Source organism: Haemaphysalis longicornis, unplaced genomic scaffold, assembly GCF_048455015.1.
Source record: "Haemaphysalis longicornis isolate Haplotype H1 unplaced genomic scaffold, Haemaphysalis longicornis Haplotype H1 scaffold_1, whole genome shotgun sequence".
Classification (NCBI taxonomy): domain Eukaryota; kingdom Metazoa; phylum Arthropoda; class Arachnida; order Ixodida; family Ixodidae; genus Haemaphysalis; species Haemaphysalis longicornis.
Genome location: NW_027526203.1, coordinates 126,199,099 through 126,217,148, shown reverse-complemented (window position 1 = coordinate 126,217,148; position 18,050 = coordinate 126,199,099). Strand labels below are relative to the sequence as shown.

The window sequence follows — 18,050 nt, the reverse complement described above, 5'->3', positions numbered from 1 at the left end:
AACGCTCCAGAAGTGTGACCAACTGGAGGAAAAGATGCAAAGAAAATAAATCCTTCCCTCCGAACTCTCCCACTTGTGTACATGCGGGCACCGCGCTCCACAGCAAGGCGCTTTGTGAGTGACCGGCGCTACAACGCGACCCCAGTCACCACTGAAGGAAGAGTGAATCAAGATGGGTCCCAAACGTCTTGTTCTTAGTTATTACTTTTGGTTGGAGAGGGCGATATTATTTCCTCAACTACTGGGAAAAGGTTGTTTCATCTAGGATCTACCTTGAGCTAGTCGACTGTACGACGACGTCAATGAAATCGTCACCAACACATCGGGATGGGCGCGATCGAACGGTTGTGAGCCAGCGTGTGGCGCTGATACACTCGGGCCCGTACGAATCTGATATTTTACTCAAGAGTTTTCTTTATCGCTTCGTAACCTCCTTCGATTCAGATTTCCTCCATTGGCTGGTGGCTGCTTCACTGGAAAGCCCGAACCTCACATTTTATACTTTATACTGTGTTCGTTTTCCGAAGACACCAATGTCAGTTAACTTATTTGCAAATGTGTGGTGGAATCTTTTTACAACGTACGAAAGGAAATGACAACATTGTCGCAGACAAACATCCACACGACTAGCCGTGCACTGGCCGCTTAGACGACTCATGTACGGCCAGTCGTCTCTTTCAACGCTAAATGTTCCCTTTCTATGTGCTTCCATTCTCAGTAATCACATAACCATAGAAATAAAGAGACCCGACAATGTATATTTCAAACGTACTAAAATTCTCACTTAGAGAAATTTCCAGCGGTTGCATGCTGCCCCAGAGGCTGCCTTTAGTGACAAACGGGCAGGCGCAGGCGGTTTTTCCTAATTTATGGGGCGGCCGTTTCTTTCACATTGTATACCACTTTTCCTGCACAATACTTGGAAATAGCTTTTTTTAAAGTCCGGCTGTTGTTTATTTGCTGGGACAACTTCTATTTCTCCCCCGGCCTTCTTTCACCAGGCTCCGCCTGTGGTCCTTAAAGCATAATTTGTTCAAGGTGTATTCAACTTCCTGGACACAGGAAAATTGATGCGAATGAAGCGACTATTTGTCTTGCATGTGTTGCCTTTAAACAGCCCTATCATTGCTGGCCACCCTCCTCCAGGCCCGTGGGACGTCTGCATGATTTAGTCGGCACAGCGGGCTGCAAAGCTTTCTGAACGGCTCTGGTAACCACCTTATAGTGTCATTTTCTGACGAGGCCCGAGACTCTCTCACACCTCCATTGCTCTTGCAGGCATCCATTCGCTTGGTATCAACTGTAAGATATGGTACTCTCACACTGCTGCATATCAGCCTTCACTTTTCCCCAACCCTACTTTGGTTTGGCGCATTACACCCTGTGCTGCCGCAGGTAGCTCTTGGCCACTCCTTTCTCGGCTGCTAATGGTGTTTTCGTGCTCACGAGTGACACACCATGATGCTCTTTACTGCTAGAATTTTTATCGATGCCTAATTCACTGAAAAGGTCGGTGTTGTGTATCAAGATCTGCACCAGAGTCGTCGTCTGGGGTTCTTAAACCAAGCTCGTGTAGCTATTATTGCCTAAATAACACACGGCTTCTTATCTTGCTGCTTACTTTTCTAATACTATATTGCCAGTTCTTTATAAATAACTACACATCAAGTATCCTGTGGCTTCATTTCGCATATTATGCATGCTTGCATTGACGTTTCGAAGCCCATGCATTAAGTAGCTGTAAAAAGTTTTCTTTTACATTGGTACCCAATTGAAAGACACAAAATTTGTCGAGACCACTCGCTGTTGTTGCGCGCTGAGAGCAATGCCGAGTGACAAGAGTGACAGAAATCGCTTTTGGTAGCTCCAGTCGCAAGTGTGAACCAGCCTTCATATGCTAACAATAGAAGACATTAATATTATCAATAATAACAATAACACTAGTTTTATTATTAATAATTGTTTTGTATATGTGAGGGGGAGACAAATTTTCTGGGCCCGGGTGCAAGTTTACCCAGCAACGCCACTGCTCAACTTCCATTGCCATCACTGCTGGAGAGAGAAAACTGACGAGTAAAACCTCATATCTGACTAATTTCAGTTTTAAGTTGTACTGGTACTTTTGTGCTGTTCAACAAGCAATAACTTATTTGCGGTAAGATTGCTGCAGGCAAGTCCTCAGTCACGCTAAACACAAAAGAAATGAACTTGAAAGCATTGCACATCATAAGATCTGTTCCTAAAAGTACCAGCTGAAGTACAATATTGTTCTTCGGCATGTGACAGCACACATCAAGGACATATTGGGTGAACTGTGCAGCATCTGTTGAATGCATGGCATTATACCAGCTTGAACGTGCCTTAGAAGGGATAATTTTAAAAACGGTAACTTGAGAGGGCCCACGAAAAAAAAATGCTTGGCACCAGGGCTAAGTGCAAATAGTTAATATTTCTCATTCACTACTTGAGGCCTGGATGTGTATTATTAAGGCTTGGTTCCTACGGCCGGTAACAAGAACAAAAAAAAACCTTTGTCCTGTGCGCAGCTCTACCTCCCACCGGGCTGCATGTCCTATTATCAGCTGGCTTAAGGTTTCAGACCAACAAAGTGATTAGCAGACAGATTATGGTAGTTACTACACCTTCGCAATGGTGAACATTACCTGCCTGCCTCACGACTCCGAACACAGAATTATACCTTCGCACAGGTTAACTCCGTTGTACTGGGAGAAAAACATAGCCCTGTGGTCTACGTAGAATTGGTCTACGTTTGCAGTGGCTAGCTTGGTTACGATGGGAGCGGTCATGCGCCATCCCAGTGCCCTCGTCTGGCCGGCGTTGCTGCCTCTCGCCATGGCACGTAGGCGGCGAAACGCCCAGCGGCCTCAACACAGCGCTCTAATAAAACACAGTGCAGAAGTTCGACGGGAACGCACTCATCACTGTCGTAAATCGAGGCGGCAGAACTGATGCAGAGCGCCCGTCGTCACCGTCGCCACGCACTACGCGAAAATTAGGCAGTCGCACACACTCAGCGTCCCGATCACACGCTGCTCACCACCGTAAGTGCTCTCCAGAAGTTCTTCGAGAGCACCTTCATCACAATCGTAAGCCAAACACATATGCACCGCTGCAACAGCAGGCCAAAATCACAACGAGAAGAGCGCAGCGAAATGACCGCGCAACAGCTGCCATTTTTCTTGAACCATGACGTCACATCCGGCAAAAAAAAAGTCGCTTTCTTTGTTTTTTGATGTCTAGTTCCTGAACGTCAGGTCATAGCGACACGAAACATTGTTTGCACCAGTTCGAGTCTGCGTCCTCAAAAATATAAGAAGCATTGGCGCAGAACATCGACTGCCGAAAGCGCTTTATTATAAGCGTCGGACGGATTTCACTCGCGACATCACCGGGAACGTTGGCGAGCTCTTCCCACCGTTCACCGATGCTGCTGTCTTGGTCCGAACTCCCTGACTGGGCGGGTTCCATCGCGAGTGCCGCGCATCGGAAACAGTTACGGAAAGTATTGGGCGTCACGTCGCTCCGTGCGAGGCCCAATGTGTCACTCGCGGCTCTTGCTTCGTGGTCGCGGCCAATCCACATCTCAATCGTTGCTCGAGATCATGCGTTTCGGTGGCCATTCTAGGCGCCCATATCGGATGTGAATTTCGTTATATGGAATATGTTTCCCATGTATTTCCGTAACTGAAATATTTTTGTTCGATATATAGCATAATTCGCTCTATCCGGGTTCGTTATATCCGGGTATGACTGTAAATAGTCCGAGCGCGGAGAGGAGGAGCGCCCGAGCTCTCTCTTTCCGCCCGAGAGAGTTACGCGATGCGAGCGCCCTCACCCGACCGCGCACACTCCTGCTCTCCCTTACCCTCCGCTGCTCCGCGATGCGAGCGCCCTCACACGCCCGCGCGCGCTCCTCCTCTCCTTACCCTCCGCCGCTCACCTCCTGCTCCGGTTGCTAGGCGCACCACATCCGTTGCTAGGGCGCGCGCAGGAGCGGAGAGATAACACCTGCGCGGACGCCGGCCAACGTACGCAAAACAACCCCCGACTAAGAAATGCATTCGCATTTAAAAAAAACGGATAAAGCAGGCTATCATGAGGCGTTTTCAGCACCCGGAAAAGATCGGCGCGCACGTCGGCCGTGCCGGCGTGCCCGCAAACACGCCGGCGCGCCTGCCCGCACGGCACTGCAAGCGGCTCGAACCGGCCCACCACGGCAGCAACAGCTTATCGCGGCTCTTCGAAATCAATATGATCGCGGAAAAGAACCTCCACATACGAGAAAGTGGATGTTAGTGCAGTGAAAAATTCTGCTATGGATTGTAATTCGCAGTTGTAGAGATAGCGGCGGTCCAATATCCACAGCGATGCTAAGCCTAAAGATCCCAACACCGAGCAGACGTGAGCAAACCAAGCCGGTTGCGAGCTGTTGGGGTAGCCCCTGTCCTCGCCTCACGCGAGTGCGTTGCGTTTAGGTCTGAAGCGACTGCTTTAAATTTCCATTTGTCTGCACTGCTTCTCCTTTGTTTTTTATCGTGAAGTTAAAAGTGTGGTAATTTATTTTTGTTACGTTCACAACCAAGTGACCGCGGTCACCACACTTGGAATTTCGCGTGTAACAGCCAAAACCGCCCTTTGTGATAAGCGCGGTTAAAGTTTAGCAACCGCAGTTAAACTTAACTGCAGTTACTTCCGCCGTGTAACTGGGTATCATACGCGTTCAACTACCAGTGTACCGGGTCCGTTGGCGCAGTTTTTTAACTAAAGTAATCGCCAAACTCCTTTTAGGTGTTGGATAGGAGGACTTTATCAACCGATTCACACGTTGTCCTTACGATTAGAAGAAACAGTGCGCAACAAAAACATTTTTAACATGGTTAATAGAAAAAAAATCAAGTGCTTTCTCTCGAGCGAAACTCAGATTTTAATAGCTGTAATTTCTTAGGTACATAAAATAAAAATGCTTTCGCTTCAGCCCCCTCCCTCCCCCCTCTGCCCCCCTTCCCACACACACACCCCTGAAATGATAGTTCCGACGCTGTGTCGAATAGCTTCGACCTGTATCTACACATTGCGCCTCCGTTCGTTCATGTCACCAAGTACGAAAGAGTTTACGAAGAGGGAGAACTGCGCTGCCGGTTCCCCTTCCTTCTCCTGCAGTATACTGACTGGGCGACAACCTCTCGCTAGTACCGAGTTTAATTTAAGGTCGTGCTTGGAAATCCTCGTGAAAGGGCCGTTTTTCGATAATGATGCCGATGCTGGACGCCGGCTTATTCGCTGAAGCTCGCGCCCTTGAAGGCCTTGTGATATAGCACGGCTCGTGCAATGGAATGCCCCCGAAAGTTTAGGGACGCCGGATGCCGGTTTGTTCCCTGAATGGCCATTCAAGTCTTTATCCTTTAAAAAGAAGTCACGAATAAAGAAGCCCTTTTGGCTGGCGTGTTCTCTTATGCCACCACAGGAATGTAAGACTGGCGAAACAGAGAAACGGCGGAAAAATCAATGCATTAGCAGAGCATTGTCGCCATTTCTGTAGGTATTTATGGCAATTATGGTGCACTTTACCGATGTAATAGTAACTCCTAATGTACCAGACGAGAACAACGCCAGCAGTGCTCATAGTACGTAAAAAAATAATGGCACAACAGGTAAACGCGTTCATATCAGCTTTCATTCGGCATCATGCAGGGATGGATGCCTCCCGTATGACGCGATGCCAGGGCACCAGCCGCAGCATCAGCCCGCCTCAGAGCCAAGTCCCAATGGAGTTGAAAAACTGAAACTGAAAAAAACCGGCTGAGAAGTTTGATTAATCTAAATAAGGGGACAAATTATGTTCAAAACCCCGGCACTCGTATAGATCTTCATGTGCTCATGTGAGGAACGAAAACCTTTCAGAAGTGTAGGCCGCACAAAAATACAGCTGATGTCTACAAGGACCCCAAGAAAGGCGATGCCTTCTCCAGACCAAAACAATCCTGCTTGTGACCTTCTAAATGCAATCAAAAATGAGATATAGGTGCTCGTGCGAGACGTAAAAAAATTTGTCGCCGTTGAGGAACTAAACTTTTAAACACGAAAACTAACTACGACAACGATGTATAATGCCGCACCCTGGCGCTTGGGTACCTTATTTTGTGCGGTCAAGCAGGGGGTGCGGCGATCGAATGGCAGAGACCTCACAATCCAAGTGGGCGGGGTGCCATATACTCCACAAGCGAATCGTCTATTGCAAGACCACTATCATCGTACTAAATCCGGGTTCCTTGGAAATTCACGAAACCCTTTTCTAATAAGGCTGATAAGTTAGGCCTGTTTGGGGAAGCCTATTTCTTGAAGCCACCTGCATTCTCCAATTCACAATTAATTTGCGCAACGATTGATGAGCGGCAGAGGGGGGGACGACGCGGGATTGTGACTTCCGAATTCGTCCGGCTTTGAGGGCTGACGTTGCCTACCGCTACCGGAGCTTTACGTACAATGAGTGTGACGTTGCTTGGATAGAAATGATATTGAAGGGTAAAACAGCGTTAGGCATAAGCATAGTACGTTAGACCTAACGTCACGCTTTTGGTCCTAACGTCTCCAAGCGCTGCCGCAGCTTTAATTAGAATAAGTGTTACGTTGGTTGCCTCGTCATAAGAATAAACGTGAAGGCTAACCTAGCGCTATCCTGGATGGGGCCATGCAGACAAAATACAAGTTTGTTTTATTCAAAAGATTTCGTGTTTTACAGTGCCCTCAGCGGTTGTCTGGCAAGAAGCGATGCTTTATTTATCGAGAAATTAATCAATTTAAGTTAAAATTTTGATGCTACCGCCAAATCGGGTGTTTTCGCGACGTCTGCAATGCCATCACAACAATTGCAATGCAGTCGATTGCGGAGCCTAATTTGCCCTTAATAAACCTAGATGGCGCCACCATATCGCGAAGGGTCATTTTTTGCCTTTGCTTTGTTTTTGACCGTATTTGTACCTGGCTTGTCCTTGTTAAGGTAGTAAGTAATCGTTTCGTGACACACGGTGTTCGCATGACAAATATGGTCACGTAAGACACCATCGCTTACGCCAATCGGCCAGTGTCGTCTGAGACAACCCCAAAGCGCCGCAGGGCAGTGCAGCTAAAACGAGCATAGTGCGCGCAGTACCAACAGCAGTACGCATGTTTACGTGCACTTTCGTAACTTCCACTGTATACCCCATAATTCTTACTGCTGTAAAAAGAATGTCCCCTAATTTAAGTGCACATAGCTGGTTCGGCATGCTTGTAAGCCCTGCCTAATTTGCCTTTCTTTTGGCGGCCTCAGCCCATTGCACGGCCGGGCATACGACATCATAGGTTCTGTTGCGGGAAATGAGCTAGTGGGTCGCATGGACATTCCCCTTTTTTCCTATTTATATAACTTATTTGACCAAAGTTCACGTTAAAAGTGGTGTCAGTATGATTCTAACGGGGCAATCTTTCGAATGACCCAAACTTGTGTTTTGTCCGCATCGCCCCTTTAAGCAGAAAACGGTTGAACAAACGTCACGCTTTGAGGCTTAACGTCGCCAATCGCTACCGCAGTTCCACGGACAATGAGTGTGGCGTTTCTTGCGTCGTCTAGTTCGAGGGCTGAAAAAGTTATGTTTGAAAATAAGACGTAAAAGCTAATGGCAGACTTTCAGGACTACCGCAGTTCCATGAACAATGAGTGTGGCGTTGCTTGCGTCGTCTAGCTCGAGGACTGAAAAAGTTATGCTTAAACATAAGATGTAAAAGGTAATGGCAAACTTTCAGGACTAACGTCGCCAACTGCCACCGAAGCGGCAGGGTCATGTTGCTTGCCTCGTCGTAAGGATACGCTTGATGGATAAAATATGTTTATGCTCCAGAATAAGACCTTAAACTAACGTCATGCTTTAAGAGCTCTCGTCCCCAACCACTACCGCAGATCCACGTATGATGAGTGTGGCGCTGCTTGCCTCGTCATCGGAGTAAACTTGAAGGTAGGTTGTACTACCAGGCCAATGTTACCTTCTCTAGTTTCGGTTCTATTATTGCGCTCCTAGAGGTATTGTTCCTGAAGAAACACTCATCCTCTCTTTTTTTTTTCGTTCCGCTTTTCCCCGGCGGTACTGGCAGCGGGCATGCGCGAAAGCGAAAACGGCGCATGCGCCAAAACGGTCACTGAAGCTGCTGCTGCCGCACGGAGAGGCCGCGATGCCGACGCGCGTGTCATGTAGTGGGAGTTCTCTCATGTGTGCGCTGTGGGACATTATGGCGCTGCAAAAGGGACGCCACAAACACCAGGATACATCGCAACACGAAGTATGAGTGTTAGCGAAAGGCGAGAACCTTGTCCGTATGCTGTGAAGCTGAGCCGATGGTTAGGACTGGTGTCTTGCGTGTGCTCTGCTTGTTGACAGACAACTTTGTCTGTGTTGTATAGCGCATCAGTGTTTCTCGCCGCACGTCGCGTTCACGCACGTAACGTAAATAAAGTGTTCAAGTGATATTCGAGCTGGCGTCGTTACTGTCCAAGCGGCGTACGCCGGGCAGCGGAGCTGCTCTGACTGCGCGCTGGTCGCAGCGAAGCGGAGGTTGCCGCGTGGGAATAGGGGGCCGGTGAGGGGTGGGAGAATCCAACCTGCATGAGAGGGCCAGAGCATCACCTCTCCCCCACGCAAGCGGCGCACCCTCACATTGTTGGCACGACAATTATAGAGCCTTCATTGCAAACATGGCGGCGACGTTAATTGTTATGGCAGTAATAACGCAATATAGTTTCTCCAGGCTCACCAGGGGAGAATATGGCGCCAGTACCGGAATTAGCACGGACGCTGCGGGTTGAAGGCTAAGAGAGCGCCTCCGGGTGCTACTTTATTTTAACATCGGGTTCAGGGTAGTGGGTGGCGGGAGCCCAAAGGGCACTCGCTTCGTTCAGGGTTCTGGCCGTGGCAGTCTGTTCTGTAGCCACGCCAGTACAGCAAAACCTCGTTACAAGAGACACTCAGGGGACCCAAGAATCATGTCTCTTGTAACCAAGGTCTCTTGTATGCAATGCTGCTAACATGACAAACATAGCAAAATCAACCAAACCGTCTTCATTCGAATGTCTCTTATAACCAAGTGTCTCTTGTAACAGTGTCTCTTGTAACGAGGTTTTACTGTACTCCCTAGAGCCTGCTCCCAGTGAGAAGGGGAGAGCTGACCTAGCGTTAGGTTTAAGCATAAGACGGTAGGCCTAACGTCACGCTCTGACGGCGAACGTGGCCAACCGCCACGGCAGCTCCACGTACGATGACAGTGATGTTGCTTGACTCGTCGTATAAACCTCAAGGCTAAAATAGCTTCAGGCTTAAAGGAGCCATGAAGAAAAAATACAAGTTGGGTTTATTAGAAAGACTGCTTAGTCCCGATAACAATGATACCGAAATCATCGCAATCTTCGAACAAATATTGGAGATATGAAAGAAAACGTGTGAAGCAGTCGCGACCCCCTGGCCAATGTCCCGCAACTTTTCTATGACGTAACAGAACCTTGTTTGTGCGATTGGCGGCCGCCTAACTGACCTGTCGCGACGACACATGACTGGAAGTCTGTAATGGGGCCTCTGGTTCCATTTGACCGCATCACTTGAATGCTAACGTGCAGTTAACGTACTGAAAAATATGTTTTATTGTTGGCCCGTATCACGTCATTCTTGCTCATAACACGTCACTGCGGCGCAAAATTTGAAAGTTTTTAAGTTCTTGCTTTTTTTTCTTTAAAAAAACATCTTTTGTGGCTGTAATGGAGCTGAGTGAGATACTGAATCCTAGTTCTTTCAAATTAAACGAAGTTGTATTTTCTCTTCATGACTCCTTTAAGCACAACACGTTAAAGTAACTTAGTTTTTGAGAACTAACGCCGCCGACTGCTAGGGCAGCTCCACGTACAATGAGTGTTGCGCTGCTTGCTTCGATTACCTAGGGATAAACTTCAAGGTTATAAAACAGCGTTATGCTTGAAGGGGCCAAGAAGACATTCGAATCCATTCTTGCCTCCGCCAACCGCTCAATGGGTTTTTTAAAGCACAGACTAAAACATGCTCCATCTAACCTCCGCAAACTTGCATACACAACTGTCATCAGACCTAAAATTGAGTATGCATCTGCCATTTGGGACCCTGACAAAGCATACTTAGTTGACAAAATTGAATCCCTTCAAAATCGTGCCGTTCGTTTCATCTTTTCCGATTATTCACGCCATACCAGCGTCACGGCTCTAAAACTTCGCGCATCTTTGCCCATCCTATCAGATCGGCGTAAACGGTCACGTTTATCATTGTTTCATAAACTGTACCAGCACTCTTCTCTTCATCCTGATTTCTTTTCATCGACACCGACCATCTTTCCCCGACGGGACCATGCCTTAAAAGTGACACGTGTGAAATGCCACACTTCCAAATCTTCACAATCCTTCATACCTCGCACAATTGTGGATTGGAATGCCCTACCATCTCACATTGCAAATCTTACAGATCCGACCAAATTCCAAGTACTTTTACACACTTACTTCGTATGTAAACTTTACTAAAAAGTGTTTTTATAGGTTCTAGAGTTCTTTAAAGATTTTTTGTTTGTTTTCCTTGTTTCTTGCTTTCTTTTTCTTTCTTTTTCTTTTTTGCCTCACACCCACTTGTATTTATTTGTTTGCCTATTAACGTGCTGCTAGTACTCTTTTTTTCGTTCTCAATGTATCCTGCCCCTAGTGAGGGCCTTTAGGGGTATTTTTGAATAAAATAAGAATAAAAAAAGAAAGGTTTGCCTCCTTAGAATAATTTGCGTGGCACACATTTTAACGCAAAGTTCCCAAACATGTAATGAGCTGTGTAATGATGAAAACGGAGAATAGCGCCATGCGACTGACTAGCGGTTTTTCCGTGCTGAACCTATTGACGTACGATGTAGCGATTGGCTGAGGACGAAGAAATCCAACGCAAATTCAATATGTTCAACTGCGATTGTAATATTTCAGAACGAGCTTTTGGCGCTTAAATGTAATGCACATTCGTTTTGTAGCTGCGAAAAGTATTCTCCAAGCAACGGAATTTACGAACGAAGACGTAAAACTGGAAGCGCTACTGATTACGGCGCACACTATTCTGGCCCCGCTGCACAGCCGTCGCGGGTGTTGGGCTTGTCTGACACGACACTGGCCAAGTAGTATAAGCGACACTGCCCCTTACTTGACCTTTCCTGTCGAGTCGCACACAATATTTTACTACGCGATTACTATCAACTGTAACAATAAGACAGATACAAGCCTAGTCAGAAAAAAAAAAAAAAACGTGTGCGGACAGTCGCCCTTCAGTATCGTTCCGCCATATATGGAAGTAAATGGTAATATGGCTAAAAAAATGGCGGGAGCTCGCACTAACGCGTAACTTCAAGGACTTCAAAGTAAGACTTCAAGGTTTACTTCAAGGTAGGCTGCACGCAACCTTCACGATCATCGCGCCGGTTTAGGTCCATGATTGCAGCCGATTTGCTTCTTCGCTGCCGCAACGACCTCCATCATTCTTGCTGTAGTTTTGAGGTTTTTTTTATTTTTTTGGAACTGATAATTATTGGACATGACCTTGGAGGGGCGTCCGCTCTGACGTGTCTTGCGCGTTCCCAGCAAGTGCTGGCATGATTACGGCGAACGCTGGAGATTTTTTCTGGAGAATCTTGGGCAATTTTCCTAAGTGAGTATGCTCGGCTTGACAAACGTTCGCAGGGGACGCTGGGCGGTCGCCGCGAGGCCCGCGCTGACGTGCGTGCGGTCACATGAGCACGCTCGACAATTTCTTGGTATTTTTAACTGCGGACACGAAAAATTACGATTTGCTAAACAGCTTCGCCGTTAAAAATATTTTTGCCGTGGCCGGCAGCCACAGTCAACATAGTACGGTTTGTGTTAAAATCCTGCGCCGGATACTCATTGTCGACGTCATAAAACACGAGATGACGAAAGAGAATTCAAATTTTAGCTCGACTTGTGTCATTTCTCGGCGAATAGCGCTTCGTTTGCTGCCGGACAAGCGCTGAGGGCCCTACAGTGAAAGCTCAATAATTCGAACTTCAATATTTCGAATTAGTGGATAAGTCTAAATGTTCTATTTGGTCCCACCAAGTCTCCATTAAAGCCTATATATTGAAAAGCCCGTTAATTGGAACGCCACGGGCCTCCTCCACGGATAATTCTAACTACGCGCCCCCGCGCCGGCAGCTTGGGGCCTGGCGCACCGCCAGAGGAACGGCCCCGCTGGCTACACACGCGGCTCCGTCGCCTCCGGAAAGGAGAGAAAAGCAGAGGGAGAAGTAAAATTGGGTAAAGGCAATCAGAAGCCCCCCTAGTGCATCTAAACCCCCACGGCGAAAGGTTTGGAAGGAGTTTTTTGCGCACTACATCGATGTGGACACGCGTTCAGAGTTTAGGGCGGGCTGCTAGATGACATAATTTCTGAGGTCACAAGCGCAGAACCTGTCGCTTCCACTGACCACGCGGACAGTGGCAGACGAAGCACTAGTGCGGCTATCGCTAGGAAGTAATGACCGGATGCAATGCTACGTGCCTCCTCTTCAGTTCGGGAGAACGCGAAAAGGAGGCCTTTCGCTACGTTCGCTCGTTAGAGAAAAGTGCTAGCTTTCGCCTTCAAGAATAATAGGCAGGTTTCAGTCCCGTCCTTTTTCGAGCATTCAATTGGTGGCATGCTCTACTGCTCCACATTTGCATTGCGGGGCTTTTGTGTTTGACTTTCATTAGTTGGAACTTTCGGTAATTCGAACAGCGGTGGCGTCCCCATGTAGTTCGAATTAACCAGCTTTTACTACATATAAAATTAATATCCCTCGAATAAAGCAAACTTGTAATTTGTCTTCATGGCCCATTTATGCATAGGACGTTAGGCGTAATAGAACGCTGAGGCTTAACGTCGCCAACCGCTGCAACAGGTCCACGTACATTGAATGTATAGTTACCTGCCTCGTCGTAAGGTTGAACATGAGGGCTTACCTAGCGTTATGCTTAAAGGGGCCACGCAGACAAAACAAAAGATTGGTTCATTCGATAAATTACCTCGTTAGAATCATACTGACATTACATTTAACGCACAATTAGCTCAAATAAGCTTTATAATTAGGAAGAAAGATCATGGCCATGCGACCCACTAGCTGATTTCCCGCAACAACCTATCATGTCCTATGCACAGCTGTGCGATTGGCTGAGGCCGGCCAAAGCAAACGCAAATTAGGCAGGGCTTATAAGCTTGCTGAATGAGCTATTTGCGCTTAAATGTAATTTACATTCCTTTTACAGCAGTAAGAACGGTGGGGTAAACAGTGAAAGTTATGAAAATGCACGTAAACATCGCAGTACCGATGCGCACTGCAGGTGGTACTGGGAGCACTATGCTTTTTTTTAGCCGCACAGCAGGCCGCCGCTTTGGTGTTGCCTTACACGGCACTGGCCGATTGGCGTAAGCGCGTTGTCTTACGTGACCCTGTTTGTCGAGCATACCCCATACTTCACGAAACGATTACTTTTTACCGTAACAACAACAGGCCAGGACCAAATACGGACAGGGACAAAGCAATGGCGGGCAACGGTCCGCGACTGACTATGGTAGCGCCATCCGGGAGGACTGACGGTAAGGAAGGCTGCAAAGCCAAATGACGCACTGGAAGTTTGTTTGTATACCCGCCCTTATGACTTTATGGCAGGCGTCGTGAAAGCACACGATTTCGCGGGAGAATCAAAAATTTACCTAAATTGATTAATTTCTCAGTGAATACGGCATCGTTTGCTGCCGGACAAGCGCTGGGGGCACTATAAAACACGAAATATTTCGAATAAAACAAATGTATTTTGTCTGCATGGCCCCTTTAAGAATATGAAGTTCGAACTAACGTCACACTTTGTGGGCTAATTTCGTCCACCGCTAGAGTAGCTCCACGTACAATACGTGTGAAGTTGTTTGCTTCTTCGTAAGGGTCAATATGAAAACTAATTTAGCGGTAGGCGTAAAAATAGGATGTTAGTGTTAACATCACACTTTTACGGCTAACGTCGGCAACCGCTACCGTAGCTCCGATGGTGAGTGTAGCGTTTCTTGCCTCATCATAAGAATTTAAAGGCTAACATAGCGTTAGGCGTAAACGTAGGACGTTAGACCTAGCGACACGCTTTGAGGCCTGACGTCGCCAACCGATACCGTAGTTGCACGTACAATGAGTGTGAATTTGGTTCCCTCTTCGGAAGGATGAACTTGAAGGATAAATAAGCGATATGTTTTAGTATAGGAAATTAGACCTAACGGCACACTTTGAAGGCTAACATCCGAAGCTTCAGCCGCAGCTCCACCTACACTGACTGTGACGTTGCTTCCCTCGTCCTAGGGATATACTTGCGGGATAAAATGGCGTTCGGATTAAGCATAGGACGCTACACCTAAAGGCAAGCTTTGAGCACTACTGTCTCAAGCCACTACCGCAGCTCCACATACAATCAGTTTGGCGCCGCTTGCCTCGTCGTAAGATTAAACTTAAATGCTCAAACATATATTGTTTCCACAGTTTGAAGATCAACGAAAAAACACAGATGGTGAATACAGAGTAGACAAGAGAGGCGGTAATTTAGCGTCTGTCTTGTCTGCTCTGTATTCACCGTCCGTGTTTTTTTGTTTCGCTTCAAATCCTGGCAACTATTCGCAATAGCCAAGCAAAAAGTTCTGAGATATATTGTTATGCAGTACGTCAGTGATTCTCAGCTATGACTACCCCGAGGACCCCTTTTGGCCTTGCGACAGTGGTGGTGGACCCCACGATGGAGCATATGTTGAGCGGTGTCATAACATCAAATAATTTCCACTGGAGCGTACGTCGCCCACACACGTATCCCATGCCCGCCTTTTCTGCTTGCCGTTAATGATTATGCGCGTCATAATGTTAAACAATTTGCTGTTGAATCTAAAAGCCTCCTAACACCCATATACCGCCTTTCCTGTGTCTGTTTTTCTTCCTTCTCATACCTGGCACGTTACGCAGAAGCAGATGTTAAAATATGTACAACGCGAAGCAACTAAACGCACGTGTAATGCGGCGAAGCCACCTTTCTCGATTGCAAAAAATACGGCAAAATCGAGAAAATAATGGTGGCGGGAAAAGTTTTTAGGGAGGCTTCGCGGACCCCTCAAATGTTCTCGCGGACCCCCTGGGGTCCGCGGACCCCCATTTGAGAAACACTGCAGTACGTCATTCTTTGAGAGGTAACGACATCTTACTATACGAATGAAAAACGTACTCAGCATACTGAATGAACACCCGGCGTCAAAAGGTTACCATACGCGATTTCGAAATCGCAACCAATTTTTCTGCTGCCTCATGGCCCAGCCCTTGATTTGTCTTCCGAAGCGAAGCATCACATTTAGGAGCATCATACCCATACGCACAGCAATAGCTTATTACCAAGCAGTATAGAAATTGGCTTTTATTTTCGAAATCGCGTCCCGGAAACTTTTGACGCCGGGTGTACGTCAAGCTGCAGCTACCGAATTACTTCGGAAGTCCTCAGCGTGACGGTACGCCTGAGGCGCCTCGTATACCGGACACTTCCTGCTCAGTCTAACAATGCGATCAATACACGCGGTGATGATGTGGAACGTTATTTATAAACATTGTTCCTGCTGTACCAACCATCAAGCAGTGCCAAAATCAACCCATTACTTGGAGCGCAAGCACCATGACGTTGCGCCGTAAGAAACCAGCTGCCGTACGAAAAATCCGGTGTGCGAACTTTGACGCCTGCGAAAGGTAATTAACAAGACTAGCACATATCCGTTTGGAGATGGTGGACAACGATATGTAAGTAGGAATATATGTGGCTTTCGTACGATATTGCTGGTTAGCGCTACCAAGTAGCAAGTAACATTTCTTATTCTCGCTATTTCGAAAACAAAACAGGTTTCCGGGTGTTGTCCTTGGCGAGAACGCTCAGATTGTTCGAGTAGGGCAGCTTTTAATGCCTCGAAGTAACAGAGCATGAGTATTCGTGTCCGTTGGCAGCGGCCAACTTAAAACTGCATTCTCAAGCGTTTAATCGGTTGCTTTTCTACGTGCGCATGTCTGCATTACTGTTAAACGGGAAAGGGAGTAAGTTTTGAAATTGCACAGAAAACAATGCCTATCATGAGAACCAAAAAGAAATTATTTCTACTTCCAAGCCAGGCTTCTTTAAAGCTCGCACCTCCCCTCACTAAACAGGTGCTGCGTGCATAGGTGCTAATTCAAATGTAAACCGTATAATCTGCAGTAAATGGATCCTGGAACACAGCCATGATTGAAGGCGCTAATTTCAGCCGGTACGTGACAAATACCGAATCTGCGGTACCATGTAAAGTAATTGTTATAAAAACTATCCAGAACGTGGGCGTATTCTTGTACAACTGAATTTTCTGCGTTACCTCGGGCATTTGCAGAACATTGGTTATGTCACATACGTTATTTCCGTGCGGGTATGCCGTTAACATCATGTGTTTTCCAACAGTAAGGTTTGCATAATTGCTATAGGCGAAACCGGGGTCAACCGGACAATAAATACTGTGGACCTCTGCTTGCGCCGGCAGAGAGTTGTGATCAGGAGCGCGCACCAAGGCGTTAACGGTGTTTACAACTTGTTAAGCTATTCAAGTGGCTTCAGCTCTCAATATTACTATCTTCTAAAAATGTGTTGCCAGCGCCTTGTACTGTACGTTTTGCTGGAAACACCTCTAATTTTAGAGCCCCCACTCCCTCATAGTTTTTGCAGAGATAGAAGCAACTGGATGGTTAATTTGCCAACGGCACTGATGCTACATAGTGACTTAGCCCCATTCTGCACGTTTGAGCGCTTGTGTTGAGCTATAGTTCGAACTAACACAGCGCCACATAAGATGGTGGCCCTGTGTGAAAGATCCAGCGAAGTAGCAGTACTGAGCGCCTGACAATTGTACGTGCCAATTAGGCAGTTCAAGCTTTTTTTGCGTGCTAACAAATTAACTGACGAAGATGAGCTGCCACTTTGCTCAAAACCTTTTCCGAGGCACTACAGAAAATTGGCACGTTTACGCACAATCACAGAACCACTCCTTGCAGAGACCGCCTCAATACAACCGGATATATGGGACGAAGTTGTTTTCTTAGTCGGCAAGCAGTAGCTGCACCGCATGGCGCGTTCAAATGCTGCCGAACACCCAACACCCACAACCTTTTGCTGTCCCTTATCTTACTTAAGGCCTTTCACTTTTTCTGCGTTCCATATCGTAAGCTAAGAAATCGGAGAAATGTACAAGCGGAGCGGAAAATTTCCAACAGCAAAAACAACAAAAAAAAAACAGCCTTGGCCAGCGGAAGGTCTCAGGTGCGTTAGACCGTTTGCCCAAAAATTAGCTGGTTTGGCAAGAGGACGCCCTCCCTCCGCATGATGCCTTTACCTGGTCAGTGTAGTAGAAAGTGAGGAGGGTTTCGAAGACGGACGACGTCACTCCCTTGAGCGTGGCTTCCCGGTTGCTGCCGTACTCCTTGGAGAAGAGGGCGCGGAAGAAAGGTGTCGTGGTGCACAGGAACGCGCGGTGCTCGTGGAAGACGCCGCCGTCCGACGTGCGAACCACGCAGTCGTGCGTCCCCTTGTTGAACCCCCGCGGCCGGCCGGTGAACGTGCGCGACAGCATTGCGACGTCGCCAACAAGTCGACGACGGGGACCTCAGAATGCCACTGACGGCACGATCACGCGACTACGATCGGGGATCTTCCTTGTCCTCCCTCGTGCCTTGTCCAGCACTGATGATGATTACCCAAGAATTGCACGGCTGTATTCATAGAGTTTATTACTATATACCCCAGCACTTTAGGCCCTGGTGGTGTCAATTGACGCCATCACCTAAAAGTCCCTCTAGCGCATAGAGAACGAAATCAAACGTTTCCTGGGGAATTGTTCTGCAATGATTGGTATTGCGATAGACATAACTGTTGTTTCATTCTA

The 18,050-nt window shown here is 47.3% G+C and overlaps 1 protein-coding gene across 1 annotated transcript in view; it reads right to left on the bottom strand.

Annotated features, from left to right (window-relative positions):
* LOC144149528 (kelch-like protein 23) overlaps nucleotides 1-17,738 on the bottom strand; it is a 178,529-nt gene extending 160,791 nt beyond the window's left edge. The window contains exon 1 of the mRNA XM_077681184.1: nucleotides 17,502-17,738. Coding sequence (XP_077537310.1) covers nucleotides 17,502-17,738 — 237 coding nt within the window. The remainder of the gene's footprint in view (nucleotides 1-17,501) is intronic.
* Between the last annotated feature and the right edge of the window lie 312 nt (nucleotides 17,739-18,050).